Here is an 18906-nt window from a genome sequence, read left to right as displayed (position 1 = left end):
GATTTTGGGCCAGTAAGTAGACTGTCAGTTAAGCCACTCAATCTTTTTTTTTTTTTTTTGGTCGAAAGGAATGATTTAATTAAATATTTACAGTTTTTGCTATTTTTTGGCTTACGTACACAACAAATATCTTTATGTCATCAGATCTTAAAGCTTATTGGCTGCTATCAGGATGTTAAGAGTATTTTTAGAAATATAACAAAAATATTTTTAAGACAAATCACCTACCTTAGCTTTAATGTAAATTCATGGTCCACATTTTTCAAGCTAAAAAGATTATAGAATTCAGTCTATTTACTGTATGTATCTATGACTGAACAGTTTATTTTGTTCACAACAGACACTGCTGCAGTTTGCCTGGACTTTAGACAGAGCGATCCATATGTCTCCACCACATGCTAGTGTTCTAATCTCCAAAGCCAGTGTCCATCTATATCAAATTAATACAGAATCAATGTGACCCTGGGATTAAGAAGGCAGTGCTGCAGCCAACTGTGAAGTTGAATACTGTGTGATACAGAACATGATGTTTTGAAAGATAATGGGATTGATTCAGTTATACTATAAACCACACAGCACATATTGAACAGTTCTCTCTCTCTCTCTCTCTCTTCTGCACTTAAAAGCAAAAAAAAAAGAAAAAGGTTGTCTTGAGGAACTGCAATTATAACCAAACACTGTTTCACAATTATAGGAGGCACATTACCGATAGGCCAATAATCTTGAGCAGCCAATGTGCTCTCTCACTGTTCCCATTTCCAGAGCTCACAGATGGTGCTGCTTTGTTTTGTTCAGCCAATATTACAGAGTGTGATTAGTGCTTTGCACATCCCTCATACATAAACACACACACACACACACACAGGTTAATGAATGTTTCTGCTGCTGGGAGCTGAAAGGTCATTTACTGCAGGCCTACAAGAAGAAATTAAAACAGCAAGATTCCCTAGCCATCTTTATTAGGAGTGCTAATATATATGGGGATTCTGGGCCAATGACTGACAGACTGATGACTGATAGACTGATAGTATACATATGCTGTGACACTACCTGCTGTGCTACTGTGCCGCCCTTGAGTAAATTAAACATCCTTTATTGATTATGATGATGACAGAAATTCTAGAATGAAGGGGGATGGTGTGGTTGGAAGAGGCATTTTCTCTTACTGATTGACTGACTGACTGACTGACTCCTAATGTTGAAATGCACATGTGTGAGTAGGAACAATATTTAACCTTCTGCTGTTAGTACAGCCATATTTCACATAGCGCTTTTCCATCAACAAGGAACCAGACCAATTCCAGTTTGTGAACTAAATAAGGAACCGTTCAGCATATTTCCACAGACATAAACTTGTTTGAGGAGCAGAATTTTTTTTCCCCGCTGAAATCAAAGGAGAGTAGGTTCTTCTGCGCGAACCGTGGCTTTGTCCGTGGGCGTGTCAAAGGTTCAGTAACTCAAGAAACAGCTCAGAGCCTCAAATACTCTGTTATCGCCCAGTGGAGCCTGACGGGGTCTAAAGTAGGAAATAAGCTGCTAATATAAGCTGCTAATTCTCTCTTGGCTAACACCACACTGCATTATTATATTACATATGTTGCCGAAGTGTTCCCTTAAATATGGCCAGGGGATAATTTTACTTCCAGAGCAACTCAGAATTTGACTGGGTTTCACATTTAGCTGGGTAATACTCAGCTGGGTCTGAGTAATGGACTTGTCAGTCTCCTAATTTCTTATGATTTTAGCGTGATTTCTCTCAAGACATGCATTCCGGTGCACAGTTTTTAAAGTAAAGTTAAAGTACACTAAAACTACTTAATTATAGTAAACTGAGTAGATGTAATTTGTTACTTTCAACCTCTGTATAAAAAATAGGGCTGTCGCAATAGCCTCAGTATTGTAATTCTGTGCAGTGGTCCAGCCAGCAAAATGGCAAGCATCCGCACATGTATCACAACCACAATGTATACACTGAGTGCTCCTTGGTCTGGTGTTGTGTGCGTAGATGTGTGTTTCTCAGTCCTTCTGTTTATATGTGTCTACCCCAGTTCATGGCTCTTCCCTGTCTGTCCTTGTTTAACTCTGTTTAGTTTAGTCTTGTCTTTATTCAGTCTGTATGCATTACCTGTGTTTATTTTGATTCTGTCTTTGTTAAATAAAATTCCTTGCATTTACATCTGCCTACTTCATCCTCCCTGCTCAGCCGTGACAGGGAGTATAAAGTAAGATATTTGGCATTGAAATGTAGTAGTTAGGTAAAATGAACCCCAAAATATACTTCAGTAAAGTACAGATATACAAAAAAATTTACTTCGTTACTGTCCACCACTGGGAAGTTGTACTGTAAAGCACTTTAAGACCTGCACTAGAAAAGTGCTAATTAAATAAAGGTTTAATTACTTACTAATACTTGTTAGCCTTTTACAGCTCAAGTGCAAAAAACAAAGCTGTTGGCACCAAATATATTTTGATGCTTATTTTTATACCATTGCCTTGAACTGCAAAAGCTAAAGCTTTGCACCATCACAATTATGTCACAAGGCCCTAGAATACAAACAAATTAAAAAGCTTCACTCTTAATGCTCATATTAATATGGTCCTGATTAATCATCTTTTATCTAGTTCATGGAGTAATCAGGAAAAGTGTTGGTCATTTACTTACGTAAACACTGCTGGACTGACTTGTGTTAATGGCATGTGGTGAGGAGCTGATTCAGTTACCTAAGCCATTATATAAACAGCAGGCCAACCCTGCAACATACAAACCCTTTCTAACACCTGCTTCAGAGATAGTGCACCTGACACCGTCTCCTAAAATCACCAGAAAAGTACAGTTACACAAAATGGACAAAATTGTTGGTTAACGAAAGAAAAACCAACAATGGTCACAGAAATAACTTGAATCTGACAGAAGTAATAATAAATAAAAATTCTATAAAATATGAACAAATAAAAATCCAGCACTGAATTTGAACCGTGGTTCAAGAAAATTATTTTAAAAAGTAAACTCATTAGAGAGTCCTGGACAAAAATCATAGTACCTCTGAAAATAATGTGACCATAAGTACATGTTAAATTAAGGTGTGTCCACTAATTAGCATCACAGGTGTCTACAAACTTGAAATCAGTCAGTGGTGACATGGTGTGTACCACACTCAACATGGACCAGAGGAAGCAAAGGAAAGAGTTGTCTCAGGAGATTAGAAAATATAATAGACAAGCATGTTAAAGGTAAAGGTTATAAGACCATCTCCAAGCAGCTTGATTTTCCTGTCACTACAGTTGCACATATTATTCAGAAATTTAAGATCCACGAGGCTGTAGCCAACCTTACTGGACGTGGCCGCAGGAGGAAAACAGATGACAAATCAAAGAGACGGATAATACGAATGGTAACAAAAGAGTCCAGAAAAAACTTCTAAAGAGATTAAAGGTGAACTTCAAGCTGAAGGAACATCAGGGTCAGATCGCACCATCTGTCTTTGTTTGAGCCAAAGTGGACTTCATGGGAGACGACCAAGGAGGACACCATTGTTGAAAACAAATCATAAAAAAGCTGGACTGTAATTTGCCAAACTACATGTTGACAAGCCACAAAGCTTCTGGGAGAATGTCCTATAGACAGATGAGAGAAAAACTGAACTTTTTGCCAAGGCACGTCAGCTGTATGTTCAGATGGAAAAATGAAGCATATCAAGAAAAGAACACTGTCCTTACTGTGAAACATGGAGGAGGGTCTGTTATGTTCTGGGGCTGCTTTGCTGCATCTGACACACAGTGACTTGAATCTGTGTAGGGTACAATGTAATCTCAAGACTATCAAGGGATTCTAGAGAAAAATGTGCTGCCCAGTGTCAGAAAGCTTGGTCTCAGTCGCAGGTCATGGGCCTTGCAACAGGATAATGACCTAAAACACAGCTATAAACACCCAAGAACGGCTAAGAGGAAAACACTGGACTATTCTGAAGTGGCCTTCTATGAGCCCTGACCTAAATCCTATTGAGCATCTTTGGAAGGAGCTGAAATGTGTGTCTGGACAAGGCACCCTTCAAACCCTTCACCCTGAGAAAGCTGGAGCAGTTTGCTCATGAGGAGTGGGCCAAAATACCCGCTGAGAGCTGCAGAAGTCTCACTCACAGTTACAGGAATCATTTGATTGCAGTGATTGCCTCAAAAGGTCGTGCAACAAAGTATTAAGTTACATTTCATAGGACATTTCTGTCCAGACCTATTTCATTAGTTCATTTTTTTAAATAATTCTGTTGAAGCACGGTTGAAAAGCAATGTCTGACTTTCATTGGTTACTTTTCATAGCATTTTTATTTATTATTACTTTTGTCAGATTCAAGTTATTTCTTTGACCATTGTGGGTTTTTCTTTCATTAACCGAGGGGTACCAACAATTTTATCCATGTGTGTAATCTAGCTGTACCCCAATCAAGCCTATACTTTAAAATGACCCCCTTATTTTATCAGCTCCACATATAAATACCTATTGTAGTTCTACAATTACACACTGTAGCCCATTTGGTACTCTGCCTACTTTGGTAGCCCTCTTTAACACTGTTCTCTAGTTGTCAACAGAATGCCCACAGAACCACCATGCATACTTTTAAAAAGTATGCAGGAAAGCAGATGTAGTATAGTCTATAATTGCACCCTGAATAATCACTGGATTCACCTTGTATCTACATTTACAAGGTAGGTGTTCTTAATCCAGTGATCGTTCAGTGTAGAACTACAAACTGGAGCTCATCAAATGAAAACCATTGTTGAAATTGAGGCCATTCTAATGTTGTGGTGTATTCACTTTATCTCACTCAGTCGTAGTTCCAGTTTAGCTCTTTATAACATTAGCAGGGTGCGTCCTCTAGTGGTCATTTGGAATAACGTAAAACGTATAACAGTGCATGTAAATTCACACAACAGTGCATGTAACTCCATTTCATTTCAGGATTTTCGGTTAAGAATTGTAAAAGCCTTAAGCAACTGATTTTCTTCGTCCACACTGCCACCTTCATACATTTGGGTCCTGTAGAGTAGTGTCAGGTCAATAGATTTTTACATAATAAAAGTTTTATGCAAAAATTATATTTCAGTTCAAGTGTAAATTAGGCATTGGCTGGTTTTTTTAGTAACGGAGGAACATACCTTGGAGGGGGCACCGGTCCCTCACAGGGTGAAACACCCACACGTTCACTCACACCTATGGACGCTTGTGTCGCCAGTCCACCTACCAATGTCTGCTTTTGGACCGTGAGAGGAAACTGGAGCACCCGGAGGAAACTCACGTGAACATGGGGGAGATCAGACCAAACTCCTCACAAACACAGTCACTTGGAGCGGGACCTAAACCCACAACCTCCAGGTCCCTAGAGCTGTGTGAATGCGGCACCACCTGCTGCACCACCGTGCCCCCTGAATTCAGAAATTAGACCATTTTATTTACTTTATAAAATGACAATGAAGGCCAGTGGGAGTTCATTCCACTATCACTAACACACACACTAATACATCATCCCCATGTCACTGTAGTGCTGAGGACGGTCCATCACCCAAAGCTCTGTGGGGGCTCCCAACCATTGATGAACACATGTCATTTATGTGTCTGTAATGTGTGACTAATTCTGGATGTCTGAAAGAAACCTCCATAAAAGGTTATTCGAACACTGACTGGGGTTATCCTGAGAAAAAGCAGCCTGCCCTGGGGAATCATTTTAATCTACTGCATGTACTGAATAGTATCCAGCAAAGCCCATATTGGAAACTACAATACAAGAGTGTAGAGTGTGACGTGATGGCAGCCTTAATTGAGCTGCTTTATGTCTCTGAAGCTTTATGACATAATACTGTCATTAAAAAGGGACACAATGTGTAGATGCAACACTGAGCCGTAGCTCACATGTAAATGGATATAACCACCACCAAACTCAGTACAGTAACAAAACATTTTATTTTCAAAATATTGTTATTTTAAGTTTTAATAAAGAGGTAAAAATACATTAAATCATATTAAATATTATAGAATTATATTATAGAATTATAATGCAGAATATATGTTACACATATGTTTAATATTAAAAATGGGATTGTACAAGTTATTATAATAATTTAAGTATAATAAACTCTTGTAACATATCTGGCCACACAGTCTGATCTGGCTGAAATGTTATTACATATAAATTAGCATATTTTCCCACCATACTTGTTACACATTAGTTATTGATGAGAACAGGAGAAATGATACAACACTTTGAAGTGCTGTAGGTGATTTTTTTGTCTTTGCTGCTCTTGGCTCAGCACTGTAGAAATGGCATTATGTAACTTTTGGAGGATGGTGGGAAACCACCCCACCCCTTGATTTCAAGTCAGTGCTGTAAAAATGAATTACACGCTGTAACTGAAGCTGAAGGGAGATCAGTAGCAAAAATGCCAAAACATACCTAGTTTTTCTTTATGTGTGTCTCTTCTCTTATGTTGATTGTTTGGTGTTTTTGCTGTGTATTCTGCACTGTTACACACTGTTGTATACAACTGGTATTAAGGAATACCCTTATAGACCCCATGTAACTTGACGAAACTGTTAAATAAAGTGAATAGAACACTCAACTTTGACCTGTGCCTGTGACCAAATCCCAACTGTGATAATGTTTTTGATAACACACTCCCTCTGTGTCCTCTTGCTCACAGAAACATTTAAACCCCTTTTCAAGTTTTTTAAACACTAATGAATCAGCTGTGCACATCTGTAGTCCATCTACTGCACATCATCTGTGCTGATCATTTTCTGGTTTGTACACTAATGGAGCAGAGGATGCTGGTGTTCGGAGCTGTTTTTGCCCATGATCCTGTGGAGAAAACCAGACAGTTAAAGTACAGAATTTCCATTCTTACTCTAAAACTTTTCATACATATAATATCAAGCAGTGCCAAAATAAACAACAAGTTATTACAACTGAATAGTCTTTACACTAAATATGAGAACATTTCTGTTAGGGTTTAATGGTTTCAGACACTTAAACCTTAGTGAGGTATTGATGTTGGATGATTCTTTTTAGACCAGAAATTGCACAAATGTTTTTTTTTTTTTAACTATTATTATTGTTATTTTATTATCTATTATTATTTCATGAATAGACTTGGCTGCTATTTTCCTATCCAAGAAACTTTACCTTTTTCACCCATGCTTTATTTTATTAAAAAGACCTTGTTTACTCACTCGCTCACCACATTATGAACGAAGCAAACAAAAAAGATCCTCTACACCGTCCAATGAAAAAGTTTGGTGGTCCTGAATTAATTCAATTACTATTTATTAAAGGGATATATATATATACTTTTTGGAACTAAACCATGAGCCTGAATATTTTCTAAACATGACACCCATTTCAAGGCTGTTTCTACAGATGTTAAAAGTGTGTGAAGTCTCATTAAAAGAGCCTGAGCCAAACTCATAGATTTATGCTCAAATGTGAATTCACAACATTTTATTTTTGTTTTTCACTGATTTCCTGCACAAGTTATTTTTTCCCCAACCTCAAACTGCCAGACGATCTAGTGACAATGAATGCTGTTGCATTGTTGCTGTTTGTGGTATTGAATATTTTAATGTAATTTGGGCAGTGGAAGATGTCATCTAGTGAGAAAACAAGGATATAAGAACACACAACAAACTACACTGAGAGCTATATTTAAACGTACGTGTCTATAGACTGTTTTCTACTGCAGGGCGTAAAAGTTCTAAGCAAAGACATGGATATGCTTAAAACTCCATCACTTAATCTTAAGGTTCTTTACCCATTTAAACATATTCGCAAAAGAGTTTATTTCTTTTTTTTTCTTATATAGATTTCAATTTGCTCATGTCTCTCTCTGTAGTCTTTGTTTGTGTCCAGTAAACAGCTGAAACCGTTTTCTCTACATGGATTTAAAATAATATTGTATATTTAGTGTAAACCTCCTGTGGTTTTAAAAGCACCTGTGACAGTGAAATGTGTAGTTTGTAGAAAATAGTCACACGTGTGAATCAGTAAATTTGAAGGCACAGAGAAAATCTCTTTAGGAGTTACAAACCTGTAGATATTTTTCCTCTCCCACAAATACAACTTAACACTTACACCTTCACAAACTCTTCACTGCAGCTGCACAAATTCAATTCTACACACAAGTACAAATATATCATACACTCACGGTTTTGCTGCAGTTGCAGGCGTTAATTTGGTGCACATCTCATTCACACACTCGCATTACACATGCACAAAAGTTGCACCTTCGCAAACCAATATGTGAATCTGTGTAATTCGTGTTGCACACCTGTTTTTTTTTTTTTTTTTTTTTAAAGGCATATTTGTCTTTTCAATGACTACACCTGCACGATTCTGTGGCTATGAGTCTCAAATGCTGTATTTTTCGCTCACGCGTGACTTCCGCACTTTCACTATTGCACCAAATATCTCAGTCAGTGTGGTGCAAAACTAATGTGTGCATCTGTACAATTAATACAATTAAAACTGTGCGCGTATGATAATTTTGTACTTGTGTGTTGGATTGTGCACCCGCAATGAAGAACTTGTAAAGGTGTAACTGTTAATTTGTATTTGTATTTTAAACTGTATTTGTGGGAGAGGAAAAATATCTACAGGTTTGCAACTCCTAAAGAGATATTCTCTGTGACTTAAAATGAACTGATACACGCGTGTCTATTTTCTACAAACTACAAATTTCACTGTCACAGGTGCTCAGGAGGTTGTACCAAATATACCTCCATAGATCGCATTCCCTCCCTGGAAAAAAGCAGGGGAACATAATGATGTTATGAACTACTGTCTTTGCGTAGCCCATATATTTATATGTTTTTTTTAAAACAAACAGATTTCATTGAAGCATAATTATGAAAACTGAAATATTATTACAATATCCTTTTGTAGCACCTTTTATTTTAAAGAGAGTAGGCTTTGGTTATTGTAGGAACTTTAGTTATTGTAAAAATGCTTTTAAGTAAATTTTCTTCAAAAATATCTTTTATATATAATAATATATCTTTTGTAAAAGGGAGTTTTCTTTATTCCTTACATTTTTTTCTGTTCTTTTTAATGCATTTTTTTGTACTTAAATTCTTTAGGTGTCCAAACGTTTCTTCATTGCTCAAAAAACATTTTTGGATCCACATTTTATGTTTTAACATTTATATTCTGTTTTAATTAGTTAAAGCCCATAACAGATTGTGTTTTTACCAGGGATGTTTTAGAGCTTGCTCTGTTGAGTAACGCAGCTCAGGGTCCTTCTGGAGCATGTTCCGCACAAAATCCTTTGCTGTAAAAATGTAAATATATCGAGCATTAATTGAAGTAGTTGACTGGATAGAACTCAATTAGATCCACACACTGCAGGTTATACACAACATTCTGAATCTGTGAGCAGGCTGTGGAGAATGCAGGGTCCTTACCAGACTCTGAGATGTCATCCCAGAATGGAGAGTCAAACTCATACTGTGCTTTCTTGACCATAGAAAAAAGAAGACTCTCACTCTCCTCATAGAAAGGGGGATATCCGCAAAGACTGCAGCAACAAATTATACAACTTGTTTATCATTTCCCATATGTCAGAGCTCTGAGACAAGTCTAAATGTACATACGAGAATATGAAGATTATAATGAATTACCCCTTTGAGGGCTATACATTTTGCACAAGGTGTTAGGTAAGTTTTGTGCTGAGGGTGAATTTAAAGTTCAAAGGAAGACCTGAACTTTAGAAGTTGTGGTCGTGTGTGCGCGTGTGTGTGTGTGTTAAAGCAACTTTTTAACCGCTAGGGGGCACTTAATTCCTCAGCACACTGTCACAGCTACAACAACATGGATACTGAGTGATTAAGATTGACTCTTGAATGGAAGTCATTTTATTGTATGGCTCTTGTTACATGTCAGCTGGTGATCTTAAACACTGGCTTTTTCTGTGTGTGTGTGTGTGTGTGTTATAGTAGTGTCACAGATGTTTTAATGGATCTTTGTGTGCTTAAGTCAGCAGTAGCGAGAGTCCTCACAGAATATAAGTGATGACTCCAATAGACCAGCAGTCCACTGCTTTACTGTAGGATTTTTGAGTCAACAATTCAGGAGCTGTAGGCAAAGAAACATCGTTATTTCAGTGAAATGATACCAGTGAAGTTATATATTTATGTTAATACATTATCTAAAGGGATCAAGTTCCCTGGCCTATTTCAAAACATGCAGAAGGCCTCCTCACCCATGTACCCTGGAGTTCCACAGGTTGTGGACATGACACCATTTCCCTCTATTTTGGAAAGACCAAAATCACTGATCATTATCTTGGAGTTGTCCTCTTGGCTGTAGTACAGCAGATTCTCTGGCTGTTGAAAGAATAAATGATAGATTGGCATAAATTTGATCAATGTACAGTACATATGCTCATAGGTACTGTCCTCTGACTTCTCCTTACCTTAAGATCACGGTGTACTATGCCATTCTTGTGCAGGTAACAGACACCCTCCAGCACTTGTCTGATCACTACGCTGGCATCGTTCTCTGAGAACACGCCCCGGTCCAGGAGACGGTCGAACAGCTCACCCCCTGAAACACTGAGAAAGCCATACAATATTCTCAGCAGGAAAACAGTTGTGGTGTAGGGCTGCACCATACGCACCTACCATTCTGTGTTCAGTAAAGATTTTGAATATTGTGATGAGGAAGTGATATGGGAACAGATAAATTATGAAGTATAGAGGCCACCATTGTACAGTGTGCTTATTTTATATCATTTGTAATTGACTATAGAGCAGATCACTTAAATTCTTATGCGCAGGGTTCACTCCACTTCTAGTTTTACACTTTTGCTCTGTGTGTTATTTGTTGAAACGTATAATCGCCATCACAATGAAAAATACGAATCTGTGTGCAGTGCTAACTTGTTTGTTTTTCTTTTTCTTTTGTTCCCCATAACATTTGAACAATATAAGATACCTACAGTTGCATGACAAGGTAGTAATGGGTCTGACTTTCATAGAAATCTTCCAAAGCCACAATATTTTCATGTTTGGTCCTAAAAAAGAGAAAGTGAAGAAATAAATGTAATATTTAATGTTTTATTAAATCCCCAAATCAACTGCATTATAATTGGAATGTGGAATCTGATCAAAATCTGTTCTGAAACAGCACACAATCAAATTGTAATTTGGATTTTTTTTTTGTGACTTAGTAGTGTATTTGAGTAGTTTGAGCATAATAGTTAATTTTTTATATTAAATTTAAAGGGGACATATTACAAAAAATAATCACTATTACATATAAGACTATATAAGACCCATCCGGTCAGTTATTTTTGAGCTGCCTAAGTCAGAAAACATAAGAAAATAAGAGCAGTTGTCATATTGCTCCCTTTGTCCTGCCCCTTCTGAGTCTCTCCAATTACAGCTCTGGACCCATTTTTATATGAGAGCACAAGGATGGGGTTAATCTTACACAACCATTGCAGAGAATAAAGAATAAAGTGAAACTAGTGAAAACAGTCAAAAAACAAAGTTTTTGCTTCTCAGCACTGACTGTGCTGGAGGAGTGGGTGGGAGGGGGGCGGTGAAGAGTGGCTAAATATCATTAAAGAAACAGGCTCTGAAATGGTCCATTCTGAACAGGACTGAACAGGACAGGGGAGAACACTTCTGTGGGGTTTTATCCTTGTGGTATTCTGACAAAAGAAGGTTACAGACATTTCATTAGGACCCCAGAACTGTGTTGACTTCTGGAAAGGGTATAATATGTCCTCTTTAAGTGAAGGTTTTCAGTTACAATTATTATTATTATTATTATTAAACCAGTTTTTTCTGAAGAACATATTTGTAATTGCCATTGGCTGATACTCAGAATTACTGGTATTGCAATTGAAAAGTTGGTATTGGGCTGTCACTCATGAGATATCTAACAGAACTTTCACCTCCTCAGAACAGCAATTTCATTCTCCAAACTGGTATTTCTATTCTTCTTTACCACACACTTCATGGCGAACATTTTTCCTGTGTTTTTCTCCTTTACCATGAAGACCTCAGAAGACGCGCCCCTAAAGAGACAGAAAGAAAGAGAGCGAGGGAGAGTGAAGCTTAAGGTAGGACATGTTCAACCCTACTAATCCTAGCCCTTACAGTTACACAATGCATGTTTCATTTTGACAAGGGCCTCAGTAACATTGTACCAAACACTGGTTATGATGTTCTCTGAACATCTCATGCAAACATTCAGTTCTAATAGAAACCATTTAAAACACAATTTATATAAGTCTCAAAAGTATCAATCTCTCCATCTGCCTTCCATCTAATGAGGAACTATCCATCTCTGCATCTGTCTTCTATCCAGCCCGGTATGAACACTGTTCATTCAGGTTCTCTGTAACTTATTACATAGATATGTTCAGCTGGTGAACCACTGTCAGTGTGTTTGTCTGCCAGACTGCTTAAGACACTCAGACTGACCGTCCAACCCTAAGCCTCCTTCCATTCAGTGAAGAGTGACACATATTTCACTTTCATAAAGAGGTCAAGTATATCAGGTGAATAAAAACACCAATACAATAATGCAATTCAGTGCTCTTGATTTTCAGTTTTAGTATTTATATTGTTTGTATTTATAATTTTAGCAGTATATTTGTGTTAAAAATTCCCATAAAATAGAATTGTCTGTTGCCAATTCATACAATTTTTAGCTCTATAAAAAACACTAGGTAATATTTTCACCTTAAAATTACACCTTCAAAATCATGATCCACTGACCTATAATGGGGAGAATAAAGCTACATTACCACTCCAGACTCAGCACAGAAAATGCAGTATGTAACTTTTGGGGAAGGGTAGGACAGCCTTTATTACCGGAGAGAGCTGTAGAACTGAATTATGACCTGCAACTGTAAGAAGAACCCAGGAGCAAAAATACCAAATCTTACTTGATGTTGCTTTAATTCTGTTTAATTCATTTTATTGTGATCCTGCTCAATCATCATCATCTTTTCCACTTGTCCATTTCAAGGTCGTGGTGCTGCTCAATTATTTTTATATTTATTTTGAATTATTTAAAAAAGAGCTTGCCCTGTGAAGGACTGTTCCCACCTTGTGCCCAATGATTCCGGGTCGGCTACGGACCCACAACGACCCTGAACTGGATACAAACGATGCAAAATGAATGAATCAATCAGTAAAAAATAGCTGGGATACAAATAAATTACAAGATATGTGAGGTTTTTAAGACAAACTATTGGCATAGAATCTGATGCCAATATAAATAAAGAAAATAATGAATAAATAAATAAAAACATATTTGTATGTTTTACTAGTATTAGTAGACGTTTTCCAAGGTTATGTTCACTCCTGAAAAAAGCAGTGTTTGATCTAGTTTTTGGAGCGTATAGAGTTCGTTTTGTACTCCACGTACAACAAGAACAAGGTGCTACTTTCAGGAGATGAAAGCACGTGAGCTGGTCTCAGTGCGGTGATACATATTCCTGTCTGCCAGACTGATTAACACTCTCAGACTGACTGCTCAAGTGTGTGTCATAATCTAAATAAGTGTGTGTCATAGGTGTAAACCTATGACTCTTGCCTACCAGTGAGGAGAGACACACTAACTGAAATATTGCTAGAATCTAATGGAGCAGCTGATCCTTGTATTTTTAAAAAACAAATATCTGCTGATACAATATGCTATTGATGGCATTGTGCCACACAGCTACTTAGACAGGGGACTAGACTAGCCTAGCCAATCTGAGCTTTCAATCTATATAAGTAAGTAATGTTTATTTATAAAGCACTTTTAATACAACTTGCGTTCACCAAAGTGCTATACGTTTAAAACATCACATAAAATACAATACAAACCTCACATCAATCAGCAAAAAAACACAAACCCACATATCTACAATTTCCCCGGTTCATTGCTCAAATGTGAGTCTGTGTAAATAGGTTTTAAGCCCTGATTTAAAAGATGAAATTGAGTAGGCATAACAAACAGAGGACGGACAAGAACTCCACAGTCTCGAGGCGTAGACTGCAAAAGCCCAATCACCTTTGAGTTTCAGATGAGTTCTGGGCACAACTAACAGATCCTGAGAAGAAGATCTCAGAACTCACTGATTGGTGGAAAAAGAAAGCCTGCTACTAATATGTATGAGTGCAGATCCATTAACTGCTTTAAAAACAAATCAATAAATAAGTAGGCCACATTCAAATCCTGTCATGTGTGTGTCAGTCACTCTCTGTCTGCTTTAGAGGTCAAATAAAGGACAGATTTGTTAAGCTTTAATAGGAAGAAAAGCAGCTGATATTAGGGACTAGGAATTGTCTACTGTGCTATGTCTTTAAAGTAGGCTAATCTCTGGTCGAGATGTTTATTGTCACACTGACCCATACAAGCCATCAACAACATGTTTTCCAGAGATTATGTTTGTCTACCATAATGCAACTTTCCCATTTGGACATATTAGTCTTTTATTATGTACATAGGGTTTATATTATGAAATATATTATTTTGACAGAACAGTCACAACACTTTTAGGACAGAAGAACATTAAAATGACATTACAAATTAAACTTTTTATAGGCCTGAAATACATTAATCTGACATTAGAAAAATAAGTTTTCTGTATTTTTCCCAGGCTTTAATTATTATTATTATTGTTAATATTATTATTTGAATCTAGTGTTCTGGTTTTTAAGACATGCCTATTACCACACTAGCCTTACAGTTGGGGCAGAGTGAGTTTGTTCATATTAGGGATACATGATGAACTGTATTATATAAATTATTTAAAAAGTGATCAGCATTACACAACTGCAGGGGCTGAATCTATTTACGCCATTAGCCTACTGTGCTGTGTGCATTTTATTCAGTTATAACCATACAAATATAATTTTTTTTATTTATCAGTGAGTCTAATCCATGTAGTCCATTTTCTGCATTTTACAAATGTTTATGTAATGGATGCTGAAGTTGGCAGGTATTTACATTAATAAAAATTGTATACCGTCATTCATTCATTATCTGTAATGTAATCTGTCCAGTAATTGTCCAGTCCAGGGTCGTGGTGGGTCACAAGGAACACATCCTGGAGGGGGCACCAGTCATTCACAGGGAAACACACACACACACACACGCACACATTCACTCACACCTACGGACACTTTTGAGTCTCCAATCCACCTACCAACGTGTGTTTTTGGACTGTGGGAGGAAACTGGAGCACCCGGAGGAAACAGACACAGAGAGAACATACTCCTCACAGACAATCACCCAGAGCTACACTTGAATCCACAACTAAGTTCACATTAATAATATAATATTAAATCATCATGAATAATTAATCAATTCATTCATTCATTCATTTTTTTCTGTAACCACTTATCCAGTTCAGGGTCGCGGTAGGTCCAGAGACTACTGAAGCATTGGGCACTAGGCAGGAACACACCTTCACAAGGCAACACACACGCTCACATATTCACTCACACCTATGGACACTTTTGAGTCACCAATCTACCTACCAACATATGTTTTTTGACTGTGGGAGGAAACCCACGCGGACATGGGGAGAACACACCAAACTCCTCACAGTAACCTGGAGCAGGGCTTGAAGCCACAACCTCCAGGTGTTATTGCAACACTACCTGCTGCGTCACCGTGCCGCCCATCATGAATAATTATTTGTATAGCAAAAATTCTTTAAAGCAAAAATTAAAATTAAAAAGAAAACAGCGTAACAACAATTAAACAATTTAAAATATTTTCAGCTTATTTACTTTGCAAAAATATACATTTAAAAAAGTATATACTTACGATCCCAGCACTTCTATGATGTCAAATACCTCTCGAATGTTATCTGTGGTCTTCTTGAAACCATTCTCAACAATCTTGTGGCCACTTTCACAACTTTCCACAGGAACTTCTGCTTCACAGTTGAAAACAAATATATTCTTACAATCATCTTTCAAAAAAAAGAATCAGCCAATTGTGGTGCAACTCACAAAAGAGCAAGATATGTACCTTTTTTTGGAGGCAACACATTTCCAAATATCCCAGGAGCCATAGGATACGTTGCACAGTCATTAGCGAGTCAGAAACACTGAGAAGAGAGTGCACACTGTTCTCTACAGGCTTAGTAGGCACGTGTGTGGCGGCCCTACTCGGCAAAGCTTACAACAAGTGATAAAGGTCAGACTGCTCCTCAGCAGGTTGCTCTAGGACACTTGTGACAGGCTTGTGCCTTTATATATGTGTGCTAATACCTCTGGCATAAGCAGAAAATAAGAACAATTGACAACAATTATCATGTGCCACTGTGAAGTAACTTATAGTACCATGTGAATGGCTATAGTGGCAAATTACTGATTGGTCAGTTTACCTATAATTAATTGATTAATGAAAGAAACAATATTGTGTTTATGAGTATTTTGTGCCTTGAAAATGGTTAGCACAGTTATATTGTGTACCTGCTAAATACACATTCTATACCTTAATGCTTCATGGTCTTCTGCGTAACGAATAGCACATCCAGCATTAAGCGTTGTTAAAGAATTGTTTGAAATTCGGATGAAATATGAATGTATCACTTTATTTACATCAACAGCAAGATAAACCATAAAGGCTCAGATGAGCCAGTAAGAGTGTTTTGCCTAACTTCTCTCACTCACTGGATACAGCTGTTTAAGCTCAATTTTGAAAAGACTGTCTCCACTTAAAAGCAGTCCATGTAAATGAGGATTGCATTTTTAATTTGTTTCAAAGTTTTTAAAAATGAAATATACTCTGCATAATGTTTCTCACTTACCCTCTGCCCAAGATTATGCTGTAGCCTGGAGAGATTAGCTTGTCTGTAGACATTCAGATTACACATCCTCATAGCGGCAGAGGAGGGGCTGGCAGGGAAACAGTCACTGTCTTTTGTGTTTGAAAGATTTAGAATGGTGATTGAGTTTATTCAGCATGGACATCACTGAATGTGGACAGATACATTTATTGGGCACTCTTGGTCAAATTATTGTGTTTTTTTTTTCTAAGTGGGGTGAAATGAATACAATCACTTCAAAGATCACAGGTCTACAATGTATTTGTTTTTAGATGTAAAGCACCTGTAGAATTACTAATTAGGAAATCAACCAAGCATGTCAAGTATTCTTCACATTTAAATTTCTAAATAAGCCATTGTGTACATTAAGCCTTTATGTTAAGCCACTTTCTGGATGTGTTTCGAAGTATCATCATCATCATCATCATCATCAGATGATTAGATGAATTGAAATGGAAAAGTCAAAGGTAAAATGTATTACATTTTACAGCTTAAATCTTCATAAACCTTCTGTGTTTGAGGGATATAAAGTACATGTGTGGGCTTACATGGATATGTGGGATTTTTTTTATGTGGATTTCATTAAATACCTGAAAGTAAAGAATGGGAGCTGAAATAAAGGGACATTTGGGTGCCCTAAATTAGTACTGTGTGTAACTTAATGGGTTGTTTTCACAATTAAATAATAGAACTGGGGTCTCTGACTTATACATTATTCAAATCTAAATTAACAGAATGTTATCAGTTTGTAAATGTAAACAATTTATCTTCCAATTATTTTAAAGTAAGATCTGGAATTCCACAAGGCTCTATTTTAGGACCATTACAATTTACATTATAGATGTTACCATTAGACACACTTATAAGAAATAAGAATAATGATGAATGATGAAGAAAATTCCTAACAATTACAATAGGGTCCCTGCACTAAGTGCTAGGGCCCTAATTAATTTTTACTATTACGCAGACAGTACACAGTTGTACATATCAGCCAAGCCTGATGACAAATACAGATTAAAGAAAGTAGAGGACTGTGTAAAAGACATGATTGGCTGGATGTTGCTTAACTTCCTCCTTCTAAACAGTAATAAAACAGAGGTCCGGCTTCAGGATATAAAAGTGGCAAGAAACAAATCATCATATTTAATGTTAAATCTCGCTAACTTTCCAGTTATATCTGGTTCAGCAGCAAAAAATCTTGGCGTCATAATTGTCTCTGTTTTATCATTCAATCAACACATAGGCAGTATCACTAGGACAGCTTTTTTACATCTACGCAACATATCCCTGCATGACGCAGAAACATTAGTTCCTGAGAGAAAGAGAGAGAATATGTATAGAAGGCCGTTGGTCTCAAGAAGGCCAGGCCCAAGACCTGACCCAAGGCCTGCTTTTCTGCATTGTATTTGGCCAATCACATCCCTTACCTCTAATGAGCTCCTGGCTACCTGCATGGCCCCTTTTGGCTTCCATTTCCTTCCTGCTTTTGTGACACGTGCTGCTGCTTTTACCACTACATCTTTTGATCCTGACAAAATCATCTCACTATTAGTTAGAACTGGTAATTATAAAATATAGTTTAAATTAGTTTATAATTATAACTACAACCACACCTCTATGGAAAGTGGACCTCATTTAAAGGGCAATAAGCACAGTGCCATGAAATCAAAACAAAAACTCTAAATCTACTATATTATGCACATCTTAGGCTCAAACTCTGGTCAAGAAGCCTGAAGACACAAGGTGTGTTTTCTCACGGTTGGCTAGTAGAGCATGTAACAAAGAAGGATTCCTCAGTTTAGCCAGACGTCTGAAGGAACATTCCTAGTAGATGATTGCATTATTACAGTTAAGAACCCTGATTACAAAATCCATGACTTTAACTGTACAAAGAGGAGAACACTACCTGCCCAGATCTTCCACATCAGCTAACAAAAGCCTGCACAGAAACCAGCCTTCCTGTACATGTGGAGTCTGCTGACAGACACTCAATAGTTTTGTTGTTACTCATTAACAGCAACATACTGTTTGAACTGTGAGTGAATTATTGTCATTTAGAACTATTAGACTTGGCAG

At 37.2% G+C, this 18906-nt stretch overlaps 1 protein-coding gene across 1 annotated transcript; it reads right to left on the bottom strand.

The window, feature by feature from the left end:
* Positions 1-6780: 6780 nt before the first annotated feature.
* On the bottom strand, positions 6781-16071 carry LOC136696900 (calcium/calmodulin-dependent protein kinase type 1G-like). Its single transcript, XM_066671646.1, is given in 11 exon segments — positions 6781-6837; positions 6839-6848; positions 9234-9312; positions 9446-9558; positions 10040-10115; positions 10243-10366; positions 10456-10594; positions 10981-11055; positions 11944-12066; positions 15822-15930; positions 16029-16071. Coding segments are annotated over 11 exon segments (948 nt in total).
* Between the last annotated feature and the right edge of the window lie 2835 nt (positions 16072-18906).

This window comes from Hoplias malabaricus, chromosome 5, assembly GCF_029633855.1.
Source record: "Hoplias malabaricus isolate fHopMal1 chromosome 5, fHopMal1.hap1, whole genome shotgun sequence".
NCBI lineage: Eukaryota > Metazoa > Chordata > Actinopteri > Characiformes > Erythrinidae > Hoplias > Hoplias malabaricus.
The sequence above is the reverse complement of the archived record's forward strand: the minus strand, read 5'-3'. Positions and strand labels throughout refer to the sequence as shown.